Genomic DNA, 18,156 nt, shown 5'->3' on the forward strand with positions numbered 1-18,156 from the left:
AGTATTAAGCATACATACTTCAGTTAACATTGTAGTACATACTAGTATATTATACACCACAGAACATACTAGTATAGTATACACTTTGGTACATTAGATAATACCATGCAATATAAGTTTATACGTAAGTCTATATTAGTAAGAACTTTAATAAAGTACATACTACGCTATTGTATACCAGAATAGTATATAGAACATTCTAGTATACAATATCCCATCTTGGCCAATTATTATAGGATGTATTACCCTTGTATGCTCTATGGTGTATAACCCACTATACAGCAGTATTAACTAGTATGTACTGCAGTGCTAGACTGCAGTATTCCCAGTAAGAACATGTTCTCCTCCCAGCAATCTGGAGGATTTAAAGGTAAAGGTTTCAGGAACAGCAAACACAGGAACACTACATTAAGGGAAGGAAATTAGGAAAACACACAAGTTAAGGTAAGTTAGAATAAGGTGAGGTGCACAAATAAGGTATGAGGAAGGGTAGGCAAGGTAATAAGTTAAGAGAAAAGGTAGGTTAAGTGATCCAGTAAAGGAGGTTAGGGAATAAGGTAAGGCAATGTGCTGGGGCAAGCTATGGTAGTCACTGTTATAAAGTAAGGTAGGTAAGGGAGGGGCTGAAGATAAGGAAATCAACTTAAAAGGGGACAGCCATACTGGCCTAATTTAAAATATAAAGTAGTACTCTAAACACGTGTTGTGAAGAAATTGTTATCTGCCAGATCAACTCAGATTCTACGGAAAGGAATCCCAGAAAAGTAATTGGCCCGAATCCCATTAATGACATAATGGTCCATCTTTCAGGAGGAAACTGAGTTGGTGTTGAAGACAACGATTATAGCCCACACACGCATTGGAAGCAGTACATTTGGGTTAGAAAATATTAGAGAAAAATAGCTTAGCACTGGTTAAAGATGAGTTAGTGAGGGAAATGGCTCCACCCAGAGACAACCGGACCTGGAGGCGAAACAGAGTTAATCTGGACCTGTAATGAAATACTTCAACACAAGTTCTGCCGTCGGAACCTGTCGAGATGGAGAAGTGGGTGTTTAGGGTTAGGTGTTTTGTGTGTGTAAAACCAAGTCAGAATGGCATACCATGAATAACAAAGCTCCAGTAATAAACATGAGGCTGTTAAAGCAACACAATTCAAAACTCTTGGAAGTGTAAACTTTGGAAAACCCAAATATTCTCATATCTTTAAGCAACCATGATCATCATTAAAAAAAAGACCCATAGGATTTGAGATTAATATTAACTGTATAACCAAATCCACGTCTTAAAGTTAAGGTAACAAGCGGTCCAATATGAACCGGTTCTGAATGACGACTCTGTAAATAACCGATAACTAACCGGTTACAAACACTAGTTATACTTAACTTAACCATCGTCTATAATAACTTAACATAAGTCAGCATTAACATCGTCGGCATGGCCGATACCGGAACGCACTCCTTAGGAGTGACCCAAATAGAGAACTACGGGAACCATGTTTTTTGAAACAACAACTTCATCCGTATGAGTTCAACTCAAAACATGGAAAGAAAAGTACAAAAAAAACAAACATTGAACACATACATTAGCACCCGGGAACCACAACCTTCAACCTGCTAGCTCCATGCTAATGACGGCTCTACGTCTATGTAGTTGTAGAGCTCTATTTATCTCTTCAGAGTTAATTTAATCTAAAGACATATTTCCTACAGCTCCATATACCCTGAGGCGGTATGAACTGGCTAACAGCTAGCTCTAAGCTCTGCATCTAGAATCCATGTGTTTCAGGGGAAGTCCATACCATTTAAAGTGATAACTGGGTATAAAATCTCTATATGTAAGATAAGGAAAACTACGAGGTATTTAAGTAGTGATAAAAGACTGAATTCTCCAGGATTGTCGTAAAGTGCAGATGACCATGTTCATCCTAAACAGGAAGTTAGAACAGGTCAATGTGACAACTTCCTATGTTTCAAGTAATGTTTCATAATATGGAGCTGACTTAAAAAGGACTAGAAACTATTTTTGTTTGCAGAGTGGCAAACAATGTAGTACAAATCACAAATGGAACAATTCAACGGTATTCCCCTCTGAGCTAACTGCTGCCAACCGTTGATCTTATTGAAAACAACCGCTAACTTGGATCCTGTGGCCCATCAGTGGTTTGTAAAAGATTGTTAATACTGAGATTTAGTGCAACGTAAATGTGTAAAATGTAAAAAAATAAAAAACTAATAGAACACATCCTCCTCACACAACAAACACACGATTTCAGAACATCGGACATCACTGGCGTCACATACCTCCGTGTCAACGGTATATCAGCCATATTTTATTTTTCCCATAAAACGTTTTTTCATATACCTTCAACAGAAACAACGCTCAGTTCTCTCAACTGTTGGTTTTTACAAGTCAACACCAAACAGATTTCCCGCTGGAAACCGCATCCTACTCATACATATATATACACTCACGCACACAATGAAAACAGGTCATCTTAGGTAAGTACACTCGTTAACGTAAATAGGGTCGAGTTGATGTACATGATTTGGACCAGGTAATGGCTGCCCCCTCTCGCTGGCTAAAGGATGGACTGAGAACTGGCAAGAGCAGAACGGACACAAAGAGAATTATCTCCACCTTCAATCACATCTAGAAGACCAGCTGATATCGGCGATGTTTTGACAAAAAATTAAAGTTGTTTGGTTCTCTCTTCATGTGTCTTGGAGGGCTAACAAAGAAATGTAGTCGTGGAAAGTGGACACGTATCCACAAATTCAGTAGAATGATAGTCCTGCTCTTTCAAAATAAGAGTTTGGGCATGCAAAATGCTGATGAGGGCTACCAGTTATTTATTTTGAAGTTATTTCACGGATTTAATAAAAGGCTCCAAATTTAAGGGTTTGTTGAAAGATATATAATAAAAATATAGTTTTCCGCCTGGTATTAGAGTTGGAGGATGTTTAAGGGGTACGATTATTATGTATCATGTAATCTGGGACCAAACAAAGGCAGCGTGTCATGTTCGCCTGTTAATCCAAGTCCCGTCTAGAAGGTTGAGCAAATAAAGACCTTATTATTAAAAAGTGTACGAGCTCGCCTTAGTTATGCTTTAAATTATTGAAATAGAAAGGAGCTACTCAAAATAAAGACTTCACTTCTAAAAATATTACGATTTGTTCCTTAATAAGAAATTTCTTATTCTTATTCCATGGATAAAATAATGTTGTAGTTCAGTGATAGTTAAAGTTCTGTTGGGCAAAGGCAATTTCTTATGAATTCACGTGGAAATTAAAAATAAAGACACTAGTTCCAGATTATTTGTGTCATGTAAACTAATTCCAGCACTTTGTCTCCCAATAGAGGGAGCTATGCAACCAAAAATATGGCGAGAAGCAACCAATTCCTACAGAAAAACTAAATATGGGGAGCAATACTTAGGGTACACTGCCCTCTAAAGGAAGAAAAATACACTGCAACAAAAAGTGCAAACAAGAGCCACTAGATGGCACTGTTCTCCTAGGATACCAACCTCCCTACAGCTACAGGTTAGAGGCCGATCTGCTCATTATTGAGATGTTTTATCCGTTAATAATGTGTTTAATCTGCTCTTAACATGTATCAATAATGAACAATGTTTATCTGTGGAGGGGAGCAACCACTATCTGAACAGTCCTTAATGAGTGTCCCTAGTACTGACAGTACATCACAGTAGAGTCTCAATGTTTATAAACCATAAACCTGGCCTTGGTTTCAGTCTGTCTCTGTTATGTCCAAGATCCAAGCGAGGTCAGGGATTGGCTGAGCCCTGCTAGAGCAGGGCACGGGAACAGTTCAAATTCCAATGACTTCTTCTTCCCAACATCTTCTGAGTGGAGGGCTAGGATTTTCTCCTCATCCGTCAACCAACGACACGTCAATGTGGGACAAATCAATCATGTGCCTGTGTGACAGCAGTGGTATGGTCATGGTACAGTAGGGGTAGGGTCATGATCACCATTAACACCATGCAAGATGGCTTCTCTCAGACCAACTGACCTGCTAGCTACTAGCCAAAGTGTGTCTAGCCATCTTTCACTATGGACCAGCTTATCTCTAGGCTGGAGTGTGTATGTCTGTGAATTGCTATCTACTGACAGCTTGTCGTCTCGTCTGTGCATAAGTGTAGCTCGTTATCATTGAAGCACGTATACCTTTTAGTGTAGAACAGCAAACATTTAGCTAGTCGGTGTGTGTATCTATAGCATGCAGGCTAACAGCTAGGCTGGCATATGCATAACGTGTAGTGTGGAGGCCACCAGTTAGGCTAGCATTTGCATCTGCAACATCCACAATGTTATGACAATGATATCATGTGTAAATGTGCAGTGGGCAAGCTATCAGCTAGGCTAGCGTGTGTATGTCTTTAGCGTGCCGGCTTACAGCTAGGCTAGATTGGGTATATCTTTAGCATGCACGCTAAAAGCCATGCTAACGTGTGTTTCTTCAGGTTCCTACCTGTTGAAGCTCTTCTGGAAGCTGGATGCGTGCTCAGGGTTGGAGAACTTGGCCAGGGCCTTCCTCTGCTGGGGGAGCATCTTGAACATCTGCAGGAGTAACACACACACACACACACACATCAAGCTGAGCATCAGGCGTCGGCACCATGGGAGTTGGGTGTGCAGATAGGGTTGGTTTAAAGGGTTGGTCTTCACAGGTAGGGTTGGGTTAAATGGTTAGTGTTGACACGTCGGGTTGGGTTAAAATTGATGGTTTACAGGTCAGGGTGGGTTAAAGGTTAGGGTTTAGAGGTAGGGTTGGTTTTAAAAGTTAGGGATTAGATGTAGCGTCTGGTTTAAAAGTAAGGTTTGGTTAAGAGGATAGGGATTAGAGGTTGGGTTTAGTGGTTAGAGTTTAGAGGTAGGGTTGGGTTTAGTGGTTAGAGTTTAGAGGTAGGGTTGGGTTTAGTGGTTAGAGTTTCGAGGTAGGGTTGGGTTTAGTGGTTAGAGTTTCGAGGTAGGGTTGGGTTTAGTGGTTAGAGTTTCGAGGTAGGGTTGGGTTTAGTGGTTAGAGTTTAGAGGTAGGGTTGGGTTTAGTGGTTAGAGTTTAGAGGTAGGGTTGGGTTTAGTGGTTAGAGTTTAGAGGTAGGGTTGGGTTTAGTGGTTAGAGTTTAGAGGTAGGGTTGGGTTTAGTGGTAAGAGTTTAGAGGTAGGGTTGGGTTTAGTGGTGAGCATCCAATATTTTTTTTAACGATCCTTCACCGCCATGGACCTATTGGTCGTCGCAACGGAGACGGCAAGGGCTGTGATTGGTCCTCTAACAAAATCATTTCCTGAATCACTTCTCCAGTTTGACTTTCCACCTTAATTACTTTGTACATTGTTTATGTTGCACCTTAAGGACCAATAAAACACCAAATAAGATTTGAAAAGCTTTGGAAGTTTATTTACAACACTGCTTACATGGTTTGTAGTCAACATATAAGATAGATTGGGCGGCGAATTTCATTGCGTATCCGACATCCCGACGGATTGCTGCTGAGCGGATTACGGAGTCGGGGTAGTATACTTTGGCTAAACGGTCCGGGTGGAACTCCGACTTCAAGTTTTAAATTCCGCATCGCAAAGCAAGCCTTTACATTCGCCATATTAACGCTATGTACGCCACATTTACGAACCGCGGTACACTTCTGTAACCACACCAAAGTACCTGTACCGTGACGGTTCGGTACAAATACGTGTACATACACCCCTACTAGGGATTAGAGGTAGGGTTGGGTTTAGAGGTTAGGGATTAGAGTTTAGAGGTTAGGGATTAGAGGTAGGGTTGGGTTTAGAGGTTAGGGATTAGAGGTTTGGTTGGGTTTAAGGTTGGTTGGGTGGTCTGATGCCGTGCTGGGTGTTGTACCTGGATGGGTCCGATAGAGTGCAGAAGGTTTCTGAGCTGGGCGTCGGTGGTAGACGAGGAGAGGCCCTCGATGGACACGGTGCAGGCCTGGCTCTCCACCCCCTGCAGGCCTTGGGCGGCTCTCCCACGACCAGGAGCCCACCTGGCTCGCCCACGCCCCGCCACCATAACCTAGAGAGAGAGCGACTCATTCATGCATCCAGTAGGGTAGTACTATCTACATTGTAGGCTACGTGATATAGTAGTTTCATGCAGTGGTAGTTGTGCCTCTGCAGAGTTGGGTCTGGAAATCCTTTTTATTAGGGCCTCATATGGTTGTTAGTTGATGACCTACCCTATTGGCTCCGCCCCCGCGGCCGGGCTGCATTGCCAAGGCACCGGCGTGCATCACTTTCCTGTGGGCCCCCTGTGTGAGGGACGGGATGGTAAGGGGCTCAGGGATGCCTTGGGGCTCTGTACCCCGGCCATGCTGCAGAGGAGAGGAGACGGAGTTAACACACACACACACATACACACACACACACCTGAGATTGTGATGCACTATCCTGGCCGCAACCCTAATTACTGAAACAGTTTGTGTGCCTCTGTGCATATAGTGTGTATCTCTGCATGTTTCAATGCGCGTGTGTGTGTATGCGTGAGTGTCTATGTGTGTGCGCGTACGTGTTTAACAAGGCGGTGCTCTTGTTATCAGATGAAGTGTCGAAGGCTCGGAGGACTTGAAGGTCGCCCGGCGTCCTCTGGCGATGAGATGCGACAGATCAATACAGAGGAAGAGGAGCGCCACACACACCCACTCAGCTCCCATTACCACCCCTCACACTACCGCTAAATGGATTCATCTTCCTATAGAAATCACCACCGCTGATTGCATCCATCACACGCTAAACTGCATCCCAATGGCTGCAGCCCCTTCCCAAAGGCCGCGGATGGAAATATCAGCAGCCAGAGAATAATCCTCTTGTATAGTGTCTCTAACCCAGATATTAATGCAGGTATTAACACCACACCGACACCAGGTATTAACAACACACTGACACCAGGTATTAACACCACACTGACACCAGGTATTAACACCACACTGACACCAGGTATTAACAACACACAGCCACCAGATGAGCCATTACATATGCTTAGATCCACTCCCACTCCGCTCACACCTGGCAGAGGACTGGAGGGAGGCAGTGAAGGACAGAGAGAGAGAGGTGTGATGGAGAGAATAGAGGACTGATACTGATAACATTGTCCCGCTGCAGGTGATGACAGCAGAACATTGAGCGGGAGAGCGTCCCCGCGGCGGTGGTTCCCCCCCCGCCTCTCTGACATGTGATTACCTCTATCTTGGCGGAGGCATATGTGCCGATCCTCGGGGAAGGTCACGGAGAAGAGCCTCTCACGCGCCGACACGCTATCGCATCTCGGCAACACGCAAACCAACCCGTTAATATCCACCACAACACGCGCGCCTTTTGTGCGCCGTCAATAGAGATTAGGGTGTAATTAGGGCGGAAGCTGTCCCTCGCCAGATCACACTTCATAACGATCACACACAATCCCTGGTGTTCGTTTCCCCACAATGCACTGCTTTCCCACATATATACATCCATCTCTGACCCATTCTGTACCAGTATTCGATATATCCCACAGTAAAATGTATTATTCATGCATTTAATTATTACGTCCCAGTCATTCAAGCCGTGGGGAACATTTACTGCCCTGTATCCAAAAACCAAGTACTTATTTGAATGGCTGGAAAAGAGTGCAAGCTTTGTGCTGTCCAATCAAGCTCAAGTTCCCCCTGTCCTGACCAACAACCTAACCATCCACATACACCAACACGCCCCCCACCAGAAAGGTTAGTGTGAGTGGTGCATGGTTGAGACGTGTCTAGGTGTCTCCCTAATAACACTGTTGTACCTTAAGAGATGACATCACCTTAAAGAGCAGCGATGAAGCGGGAAACCTTACCTCTAATTGTCACATGCTCCCTCTAACAACTACCACCCTTAAACCTGAAAAACACTGAAGCTGCTATATGGATCACTTGTTGAACAGCGCCAGATGTCCTCCCTAGCCATCAGCCTTATAGGTTACTGAGATCTCTCTCTCTAGGTGGACAAATACACCACTAGGGCATGCGCTGACATTTACCAACCCAATCTCAAATGTTTTGATTCTGCCACTGTTCTGACTGCTGGCTTTGTAAGTAAAGCTATGGAGGGAGGAGAAGAGAGGAGAGATGGACATGAGGGGGAGACAGGAGAAAAAAGGGGAAGGAGTACATCAGAGATGAGAGGAGGGGAAGAGAGGGGAAAGGAGGGGAAGAGAAGGTAGGGGAGCGGAAGAGTCGAAAGAGGAAGAGGATTAGAGAAAAAGACTGAAGAGGAAGAGAGAGCGGAAGAGAGGGAGAAGAGGTGAGACGTTAAGAGAGAGAAAGGGTGGAGACAGGAAGCCAGAAGGAGGAAGTGCTTACTGCTCCGGGTAGTTTGACGATGCGGACCTTTTCTGGGAGCTGTTGTTCGTCTTCGGCCAGACTCCTGCTACGCTGCATCACTGTTCTCTTCACTCCTGCTTTAGGCCCCATAGCCAGGGACTGGAGTGGACTGGGTCCGGCACACGACACACCCTGGATGGGCATGATCCTCTGAGGGGGCTGGGGCTGCTGGAAGGACTGGGCACTGTTCCTCCTCTGTGGCGTCTGTTGAGGTGGTGGTGGTTGTTGTTGTTGGATCTGTCTCTGCGGGCTGGGCCCAGCGATGCCCATACCAGGCTGGAGGCGGGGCCTGACCGGGGTGCGTAGCTGGGGGACCTGCAGGACACCGTTGGGGGGAAAGCCTTGGCCAGGGTTTGGGGGGAAGCCTGGGCCCTGGAGAGGGGGGAAGACCGGGCCCTGGTTGGGGGGCACATGCACCTGCTGCTGCTGCTGCTTGAAAGGGAACTGTCTCTGGGCCTGTGGTGGGGCCATCTGCTGCTGTGGGGGGCCTTGGTACTGACCCTGGATCACACCCTGGCTCTGACCCGGGGCCTGGTCGGGGCTCTGTCCAGGGAGCTGGGCGGGGCTCTGGGCGTTGAGGCGGTCCAGGAGCTCCTTTTTGCGGACGCCCGCCTGCATCTGCCTCCTCATCTCCTTCCTCCTCAGGATCTGCTCCCTCAGACATTTCTGCTCCTCGATCTTCATCCTGTACTGCCGCGTCTCCTCGTCTTCCTCGGGGTCCTGAGACACATGACACCATGTGTTCTTAGATATGCCAGGAGCTCCTCACATGTCAGGAGACGGCTAGACACACTTACGATGCTACATGCTATGATACTGCTGGACACACTAAGACACAACAATACATGCTTAGAAACTGCTTGACAGACTAAGACACTGTTATACATTCCCAGATACTGCTGGACACACCAAGACACTGCAACATAACATAACACAATAAGACATTGCTTTACATGCCAACGTACAGCTAGACACTAAGAAACTGTGATAAATGTGAATAGACTGCTTGACACAGAGGCACTGCTTTACCAATGTTAACACATCGGTAAACATGCCCAGACCCCTAAAAGGTCCTCTAGGACAGAGCTAGAGCTGCCGCCCCGCCCTGCAGCCGTCCCCCTCCCTTAACCAGGTGATCAATGAGCGGTGAAACCCCAGAGGAATGTATAGGCTGTTGACGAGTGGCGGCCATCGAGTTGAGCCGTGCCCTCAGTCTCAGACACACCTCTGTATCACTGACCTGTGGGACCTCCTTCCGGACCACGGTTCTGCCCGTGGAAGCAGGGTCTCCTCCTGTCGCCAACCCTACGGGGGGCCTGGCCCTCCCCAGGCCCACGGCGGCTGCCGGTCGGGGCCCTGGCGTCGCCCTGGCAACTGGCCTGATGTTGGACCCAGGGACGGCGCCGGGCCGGTTCAAGTTGCCCGCGGCGGTGGGGGTGGTGGTGATGTTGTTGCCAGGGGCAACGGGGAGCTCTCGCAGGTTGCTGTTGCGCTGCGGCAGGATCTGCATGTGTTGTTTTCCAGTGGGGGCGTTCTGTGGAGACACAGCTCACAATCAGATAACAGACAAACAAGTTACACAGCTCACCGTCAGATAACAGACACACAAGTTACACAGCTCACCGTCAGATAACAGACACACAAGTTACACAACTACCACAGCTCACCGTCAGATAACAGACACACAACTACAACAGCTCACAATCAGATAACAGACACACAAGTTACACAACTACCACAGCTAACAGACACACAACTACCACAGCTCACCGTCAGATAACAGACACACAAGTTACACAACTACCACAGCTCACCGTCAGATAACAGACACACAACTACCACAGCTCACAATCAGATAACAGACACACAAGTTACACAACTACCACAGCTCACCATCAGATAACAGACACACAACTACCACAGCTAACAAGATAACAGACACACAACAACCACGGCTCACAGTCAGATAACAGACACACAACTTACAGAGCTCACAATCAAATAACAGACCCACAAAGACCAGAGCTCACAGTCAGATAACAGACACAACTACCACAGCTCAGCCTCAGATAACAGACACACAACTAACAGAGCTCACAATCAGATAACAGACACACAACTACAAGAGTTCACTGTCAAATAACAAACAACTACCAGAGTTCAGGCAAATAACAGAACACAACTACCACAGCCCAGTCAGATAAGAGAGACAAAACTACCTACTGCCGTCTACTAGATCAGTGTTTTTCCACCTGTGATATGCCTATAACTGATGGTTCGCAAGGGTACTGCAGGTGGTACATGCGATTAAATAGTTTTAATATACATTTATGATGCATAAGAATTACAAAGATCATTGCAAATAAATATTTAAGAAATATTGTTGCGTAAATATATTCTTATGGCTTAGCATTTCAAGTGCCAACCATTTTGCATTCCATTTCCATTGTAATTTCTTTCATAGATATTTTGTATAAATTTGTGTCATCTGTGTAAATAATCATACCGAGCATAAGCAGCGTTTCTGACCACTCCTCCCACTGGGGAGGGTGCTGGCATTTTTTTTACTCAGCCACTGCATGTGTATGACTCAAATTCTTACTGTTTGCACGAGGTGGTCTGCGAAAATGGTCTTGATGACAATTGAGTTCTACACCAAAAGTTTTGTAAATACTGTTCTAGATGTTTGTTTGCCAATACATCTTCTCCATGAATAAGCATTTTAATATATTCTCCTTGAATCAGCCCCAGAAACAGCATGGGCACCCACTTAGTGATTAGCAGAGATATCTGCAAACTGGTGTTTCCCTGTCTAACCAGATTCAAACGAGTTGTTTGATTCAAAATTCATGATTGTGAGCTAAAAGGGGAGTTCGCTGAGTTAGCCAACTTCCATTGGCTTCGGGTTACAGTAGCTTACAGCCAACTTGATGCGCCACTAAAAGGTTACCCTCGGAGTTGAGTACCAAGCCAGAAGCAGCTGATATTATAGTCACGACAATCGTGCATTACAGGTAGCCTAACAATCACAGCGTTGAAAACTGTGCAGAATGGTGTGTGTTTGCAGAAAAATACTAGCACTCTTTTTGAATAAGCAAACTTTTCTGAACACATTAGAAATCTTTGGAAAGTAACTAACACTGCAAGTCAATTGAAGCGGCAAAAAAATAAAAGCACACGCACTGACCCAGCAAACTCCCTTTCTAGATGAACACAATGTAAATTTGGATTAACATTTTATTTAACTCTGGGTAAGACATGCATACGCCAATTTACAGATATCCCGCAGTATCCTTTCAATTACCTCCAGATTCAGCTTGCTAATATCTTTGGAAGCATTATCTCCAGAGTTAGCATGGTCTCATCAGTATAAGCCCCAGGGTGAGCGTGCAAGTAGCTCACCATGTGCTGCCGGGGCGGGACGCTGCGCGGTGGGGGGTTCTGCTGGCGGGGCGTCATCTGGCGGGGGGCGCCCTGAAAGGGGTTCTGACCCTGGTGAATCATGGGACGATGGTCACTCAGAGCTAGCTGATGCTGCTGCTGCTGCTGCTGATGGTGTTGTTGCTGTTGGTGATGATGCTGCTGTTGTTGATGCTGTTGCTGTTGTTGATGATTATGTTGCTGTTGTTGTTGATGATGGTGCTGTGGGTGGTGGTGGTGGTGGGGGGGGAGGTCTTGTCTGTGCTGCTGCTGCTGTTGTTGTTGGTGGTGCTGCTGCTGCTGCTGTTGGTGATGGTGCTGGGACTGGTGGTGTTGTGACTGGTGGTGCTGGGGTGGATGGGCGGCCATGTGGTCATGGTGGGGCAACTGCATGACACCCTGAAAGACCAGACGCAAGAACATAACACACATGAACAAAATTGCAACACACCAACAAACTATCAACATACAGACATTCCAAAGAAACACACAAACATAACATAACAAACAACTCTCCAACGCATACAGAACAACATAACACAAAAAGAAAAAAAAGGAAAAAAACATCCCAACACCGGAAGTACACCAACAACACACGCGTTGCTGAAACATTGTGTGCATGGCTCTTTCTAAGAGGAGATCTGCATAACATTAACCTCCATCTGTGTCCTCATATAGCCGCACAGTAAGAGCAACCACAAACACCACTAGGGGGAGCTCTTGCCTATGCGTTTCCTTCAGCTCGTTAGCATAAACATCAGGCTGAGGGCAACCAATACAAACCACTCTCATTTATTTATATGTGCATTACTTCTCTCCACCATTTTAATAATCTAAAGCAGTGAATTTCATGAATTCACAATAAAACAGAGCCTGGCTCTTTTTCATCTGAAGGCTGCACACGCGATACAAGACACTGGACCTGATCGACAACAGCGGAAATATGATTTGATAGAGTACAGATTTTACAATTCACGCAGCACGGTCTGAAGACAAACAGTAAAATAAACAGAAGGACCCTGAGAATACCACAAAGCCCAAAATAACCCAGAAGCTGATCCATCAGCCCTACGCTTGGACGTACCTGCATCCCAAACGGAGGGGGGGTGAAGAGGTTCTGGTTCTGCTGCTGGCCGAAGGGCTGCCTGGGCCCCATGAAGGGCCGGGGCTGGTTGGGGGGGCCTCCATGCTGGTTCAGGCCCCCCAGCCCCTGGGGTGGAATACCAGCCCTGGGGGGCTCCCTCTGGAACAGTCCCAGGGGCCCGGGACCCGTCTGGTTAAAGACAGGGGCCGGCTGGCCGAAGGTCACGTGGCCCTGGGGCGGAGGTTGCTGCTCCTGGGGGAGCCGATGGGAGGGCTGGGGGCCTCCGGCTCCCATCAGTATGTTGGTCATCTGTTGGTCGAACATGGGCTGGCCCGGAAACCTCGGTTCTGCTCCAGCAGAGAGGAGATAAGGAGGAATATAGGAGGAAAAGGGTGTTGAGATGAGATGGTGAGAGGGAGGCAGGGGGTGGGGGAGGAGGTGGGGATGTGACAGGAGAAGAGGCGAGGAGATGGGGGCAGATGAGGAGGAGATGGAGAGAGAGTAACAGAGACACACAGATCAGTCTAGGGCTTGCGGCCTTGAGGAGCACTTTTCTCTACATCAGCCTAAGTGCTGGTGTACAGGATGCTAACAGAATTCAAGCAGACTGCTAACAGAATCAGACATCTTACATTTTTTATTCATGGTTGTCAACCGAAAGCCAAGGCCAAACACTGTTTCATTCTCTATGTTCTAAAGCATGCAATCAACACACTAGCAGCATACCCTGTAAATGCCCATCAGAGTATAGCATGTTAAGCTCCGCTACAACAGTTAAGGTAAGGTAAGCTAGGCTATGCTACACAGCTAGCAGCAGTACCCCACAGAAGACAGCTTGTTAAGCTAGGCTACGCAACACTGCTTGCAGCAGACGGCAGTACGTTAAGCTGTGCTATGCCAGGCTAACACTTCCCCAATTCAGAGCAGGTTGGGCAAGACCTGTGGGCCTTGCATCTTACCTCCGATGAAGAAGGTCCCACGCTCCTGCGGGGGAGGTGCAACAGGGCTCCTGAAGGGCTCCAGGAAGGGCGGGGGGCGCTGGGGCTGGCCGAAGGGCCCCGTCTGCTGGAAGTCTCCCGGCCCCTGAAATCACACACAGAGCACCAGAGTTTAGACACAATGCCGGGGGTCCCTCCTCAACTTCCCTGGAGCCGTCCAGCGTGGGGTTTAATGAGTGTCCAGTCAGCTTTTGTTACAGGCTGGGAAACTCCATAATAATCGATGGAAGGTGCTCCACTGGCTGTTTTGCAGCCTGTCCGTTGGCTCGGTCCAAGCTGAAGAAAAACATTTGCCAAGCTACAACTTACAAGAGGATTCAGACATTAGCTCACTCATACATCACAAATGGTTTCGCTCAGTGGTCCCGGGGGGCCAGGGTTTGGGGGTGGTTTGGGTCTACTGCGAGAATATTGAACCGAGGGGAAGACATCAATACACATGGTAACAACAACCCAGAGCCCAGCCGGGGCTCTGAGCCGCACAAGCACTGATGGAGGATCTGTTGGTATGACCGGTTCATAGAGTCTACATGGAGTGGAGATGGTACAGCCCATCTTTAAATACATGGAGCAGGCCTTGGAGGAAAGAAAAACAACATTGAGAGACGAGGAGACGGAGGGAGCAGAGTCTACGTTTAATAGAGAGAAGACCGACGGAGACAGAAGAAACATGGAGATAGAGACCGAAAAAGGAAAGTAAAAAAGACTGATTGAAAAAATACAATAAAAAATAAGATAGGCCTCAAAGGACAGGGGTCGATGTCTAGTAGGGAAAGGATCAGGGTTGCTCTCATTGTTTCCAGCTGGTTGTTTTAAAGCAGCTTTCCGCCTCGGTCTTGCTTTTAATACAACCAGATACAGGAGCGGTAAGCTCTCATATCTGCTCGCTTACTTCAACATCTGCCTGCTGACACATTAACCTGCTATTCAACACCTAGCAGCCGACGTCCTCCGAGCCCATTGTAAATGACTTAAGATCTTATCTTAAACGCTAATCCAACGCTAGTACCGCGCTGCCTGTCTGCCACTTAAGAGGGGGAGTCAGGTGTGTTGACACTAGAGCCCATTGTTTCTAGAAAAGTTGCTAAACAGAAAGTTAATCAAAGGGGCTTAAGCAAAGAGGATCGTATTGTTGTTGCTGGGATGGAAAGGTCAGGTATGGTGTCCACATAAAAGCGGTGAAATCTCAGCTCATCTGGAGCTAATCCTCCAGGCTGCTGCAGCCCAGTGTGTACCCAGACACAGATAGCCTTCTGGGGGGACGGGAGAGAGGCTGCTGAGGGGATAGAGCCTAGACAAAATCCATATAATGGAGCAGGGGCAGAGGTCAAACTATTCAACAAGAAATGGAAATGTAGGATTTGAGAATACAACTGCCACTTAATACACAAAGAAAAAGGAAAAAAAAGCACATTGCTTGATATATTATCAATTCATATATCATCAATGTTATTGATAAAATGTACCAGAGCTGTACATAATAAAATACAGAGGCAATCGGATGATCCAGACAAACATCATAATTTATTTAATTTCTAAATGCATAATGATAGGTCCTATCATTATTAATTGAATATTCCTTTGTTGAATTGGCAGGGAGATAAATTAATATTTCAGCACCATTCTGCACTGGTGGACATGAAGAGCATTCATTCCGGATAGGATGTGACCTTCGACCCCATCGTATTCTAACCATTAAACATGAAGTAGTCGTTAACGTGTCGTCCTTGGCACTGGAACGCCCTCATTTGCATGTCTAATGGTGTCCATGGCAACCGTAGTCTGGCGGTGATTGACACCTGGGGAGCTCAGCACTGTATGGGTTGAAAACCCCACCCCCAACTTCCTGGTGTGAGGTCAGACAGCTCTGAGTGACAGCATTATCAGCGTCCAATCAAAGGGAGGAGCAGACACAGAGGAGGAGGGGGGGAGGGGAGTGTTTGGCTTCCTTCCACCACACAGAACCCTGATTGGATGGGCTTATTTTCCGGTGGGCTCATTTGCATAAGCGCAGATGAAACGCTGTTTACTGTGTCTGTCGGTCCCACCTGAGGCCAGCCTATTAGGGGATAGGGGCATTCCCCCACATGCTGTAATCATGTTAAAGGACACTCCTCATGGAACCATATTCTACCAGACAGGCAACTCTGTGTCCGACTGCCTCCATATACTGCCACTTTAATCTCATCATATTCTAATAACGGTGTGGTCAGAGAGCTGTGCGTGTCCAAGTGGGGAGGTAAATCCTGCGTTCAGGACTCCATTTCAGATCCAGGAGGGTCCTTGTCCTTGCATGGAGAGCAGCTGAATAAGAACAGCCATGACGGCTATGAGCCCGAGTGGTTTCCTGCTTTAAGCTGCTATCACAGGCAGCCAGTGTGCTATCTGGCGCCACAGCCTGTTAATGACACTGGCCTCGCCCAGACTGCATGATGGGTAATAGGAGGAGGAGTACTTACTGGGAACCTCTGAGGAGCACCTCCCGGTCTGGGCTGCATCTGGACTGACGGTGTCAAGGGTGCTGAAGAGAGAGGGAGACACAGTTAGACAAAAGACACAAAGATTGAGACCCAGTAAGACATAGGCACATTCATAGAGTGAAAGTCAGAGAGAGAGAGAGAGAATCAGTCAGCGAGAAACACTCAGAGAGACACAGTTGGACATAGGCACACTGTTAGAGAAGGACACAATCAGAGAGCGAAAGAGCAAGAGAGATACCAGACAAAAAAAATCAACCCCTTTGGTATATTAGGGTAAGCTTTGGTGTACCATGCTAGGAACCCAGGGGCAACTTGCACCCCTCCCAAATCACTGGACACTTTACTAAATGCAAGCATGCTGTGACGGTAATGTAGCCTAAATATTGCCTTTGAAAAATCCCAGTAAGGTAAATTTTTAATCACGAATAAGTGTGTGTGTGTACATTTCGTGTATGTGTGCAGCGCGTGTGTAGACGTGCGGTACCTACCCTGCTGGGCGGGTGGCGTGGAGGCGGGGCCTCTGAAGTGGGGGTTGATGTGGATGTTCTTGGACTGAGGGGCGGGGCCCGGCTGGGGCGGGGCGTTCTGGGGAAAGCTGGGCGGGGGGGAGACCAAGAGGCGCTGCTGCAGGGAGTCCAGCTGGGGGCGCTGGGGAGGAGGGGACCGGTGGGCCAGGTGGGGGGGCATGAGGGGCTGCAGGCTGGGCGAGTGGCCCAGGGGCCCTCCCCGGTGCTCCTGGAAGGACATCTGCCCCCGGGAGCCCCCCTGCGTGTGGTGGGGGTGGGGGCGCATGGGAGCCGGCAGCCGCGCAGAGTGCTGGAGGAGAACACGACACGATGTCAGCTCATGGACACGGCTACGCACACGTCCCGGCTGATCACACGCATCACATCGTCTCCCTGCTGCTGGTTCTATACACGTCACGTTGAAACCTTGTTCATGTAGATTTTATGTCAATATTATTATTCCATCTCCTTTTCTACTTTACACTTTATTTAATGTTCTCTACGAAGTCCACCAGGGCTTTGTCCCAACGATGTTATTGTCCAATACGACGCTGTGCCTTTATTAAATTAAACATTTTGACTTTGCTATACTGTCTGCTGCTGCTGCTAGCCTATCTGCTGCTAGCTCATCGACTATGTCGGTTTCTGCTGCTAGTTTGTCTGTCTACTGCTAGCTTGTCCATGGCTAGCTCGTCTGCTACTGCTGTAAGCCTTTCTGCAGCTAGCTCATCTGCTACGGCTGTTAGCCTGTCTGTGGCTAGCTTTTCTCCTAGCCTGCAGCTATGCGCTGTCAAGCCAACATGTCAATCTCCCGTTATGCTCTGAAATAATCTCCAACACGCTTGTTTGTATGTTGGGAAAGAAGCCCATGAATGAAGACCTCAAACCAGACTGCGCCTCGTATATGTATCATCCGGCACAGGACTACCATGAGCTGTTGACGCATCGGCTGGATTCCTTTGCGGTTGTATCCAGTGAGTTGAATTAATTCCTTACACATTACTGAACACTGAATTCATGATCTATTTTATGGTCATTCATTGTCATTACTTTTCATTTCTGAGAGGTCATAATCCAGAAGCTGAGCAGTGTTACTAGTGTTCCAGGTATTCAATCATTATTAAAAGTATTATTATTAAAAGAGACTTTTGGTCTCCAGACACAAACACCTTCAGGCACGCCTGTGCTGATGATCAGTGGAAACGAAGGGATTACACGCTTGGAGAGAATCTCCCAATATCAAAAACCCACAAACGTTAAATCCCTGGCAATGAGCATGTTTAATTTG

General features: G+C 47.0%; 1 protein-coding gene across 5 annotated transcripts in view; it reads right to left on the minus strand.

The window, feature by feature from the left end:
- Positions 1–2,279: 2,279 nt before the first annotated feature.
- The window catches only part of rbm33a (RNA binding motif protein 33a), a 31,750-nt gene continuing 15,873 nt past the window's right edge, over positions 2,280–18,156 (minus strand). For 2 of the 5 annotated variants that reach the window (XM_079754714.1, XM_079754713.1), the window contains exons 9-19: positions 16,851–17,178; positions 16,342–16,403; positions 13,844–13,967; positions 12,885–13,231; positions 11,783–12,199; positions 9,621–9,914; positions 8,360–9,100; positions 6,221–6,355; positions 5,887–6,057; positions 4,498–4,586; positions 2,280–3,943 (exon numbers count right to left, since the gene is read on the minus strand). In XM_079754714.1, the coding sequence (XP_079610840.1) occupies positions 3,895–3,943; positions 4,498–4,586; positions 5,887–6,057; positions 6,221–6,355; positions 8,360–9,100; positions 9,621–9,914; positions 11,783–12,199; positions 12,885–13,231; positions 13,844–13,967; positions 16,342–16,403; positions 16,851–17,178 (2,757 nt within the window). In that variant the 3' untranslated portion in view covers positions 2,280–3,894. Of the gene's footprint in view, positions 3,944–4,497; positions 4,587–5,886; positions 6,058–6,220; positions 6,356–6,549; positions 6,627–8,359; positions 9,101–9,620; positions 9,915–11,782; positions 12,200–12,884; positions 13,232–13,843; positions 13,968–16,341; positions 16,404–16,850; positions 17,179–18,156 lie in introns of those variants that run through there. The other 3 variants (XM_079754715.1, XR_013812580.1, XR_013812581.1) reach the window with 3 other exon arrangements.

This window comes from Pollachius pollachius, assembly GCF_949987615.1.
Source record: "Pollachius pollachius genome assembly, chromosome: 17".
NCBI classification, from domain to species: domain Eukaryota; kingdom Metazoa; phylum Chordata; class Actinopteri; order Gadiformes; family Gadidae; genus Pollachius; species Pollachius pollachius.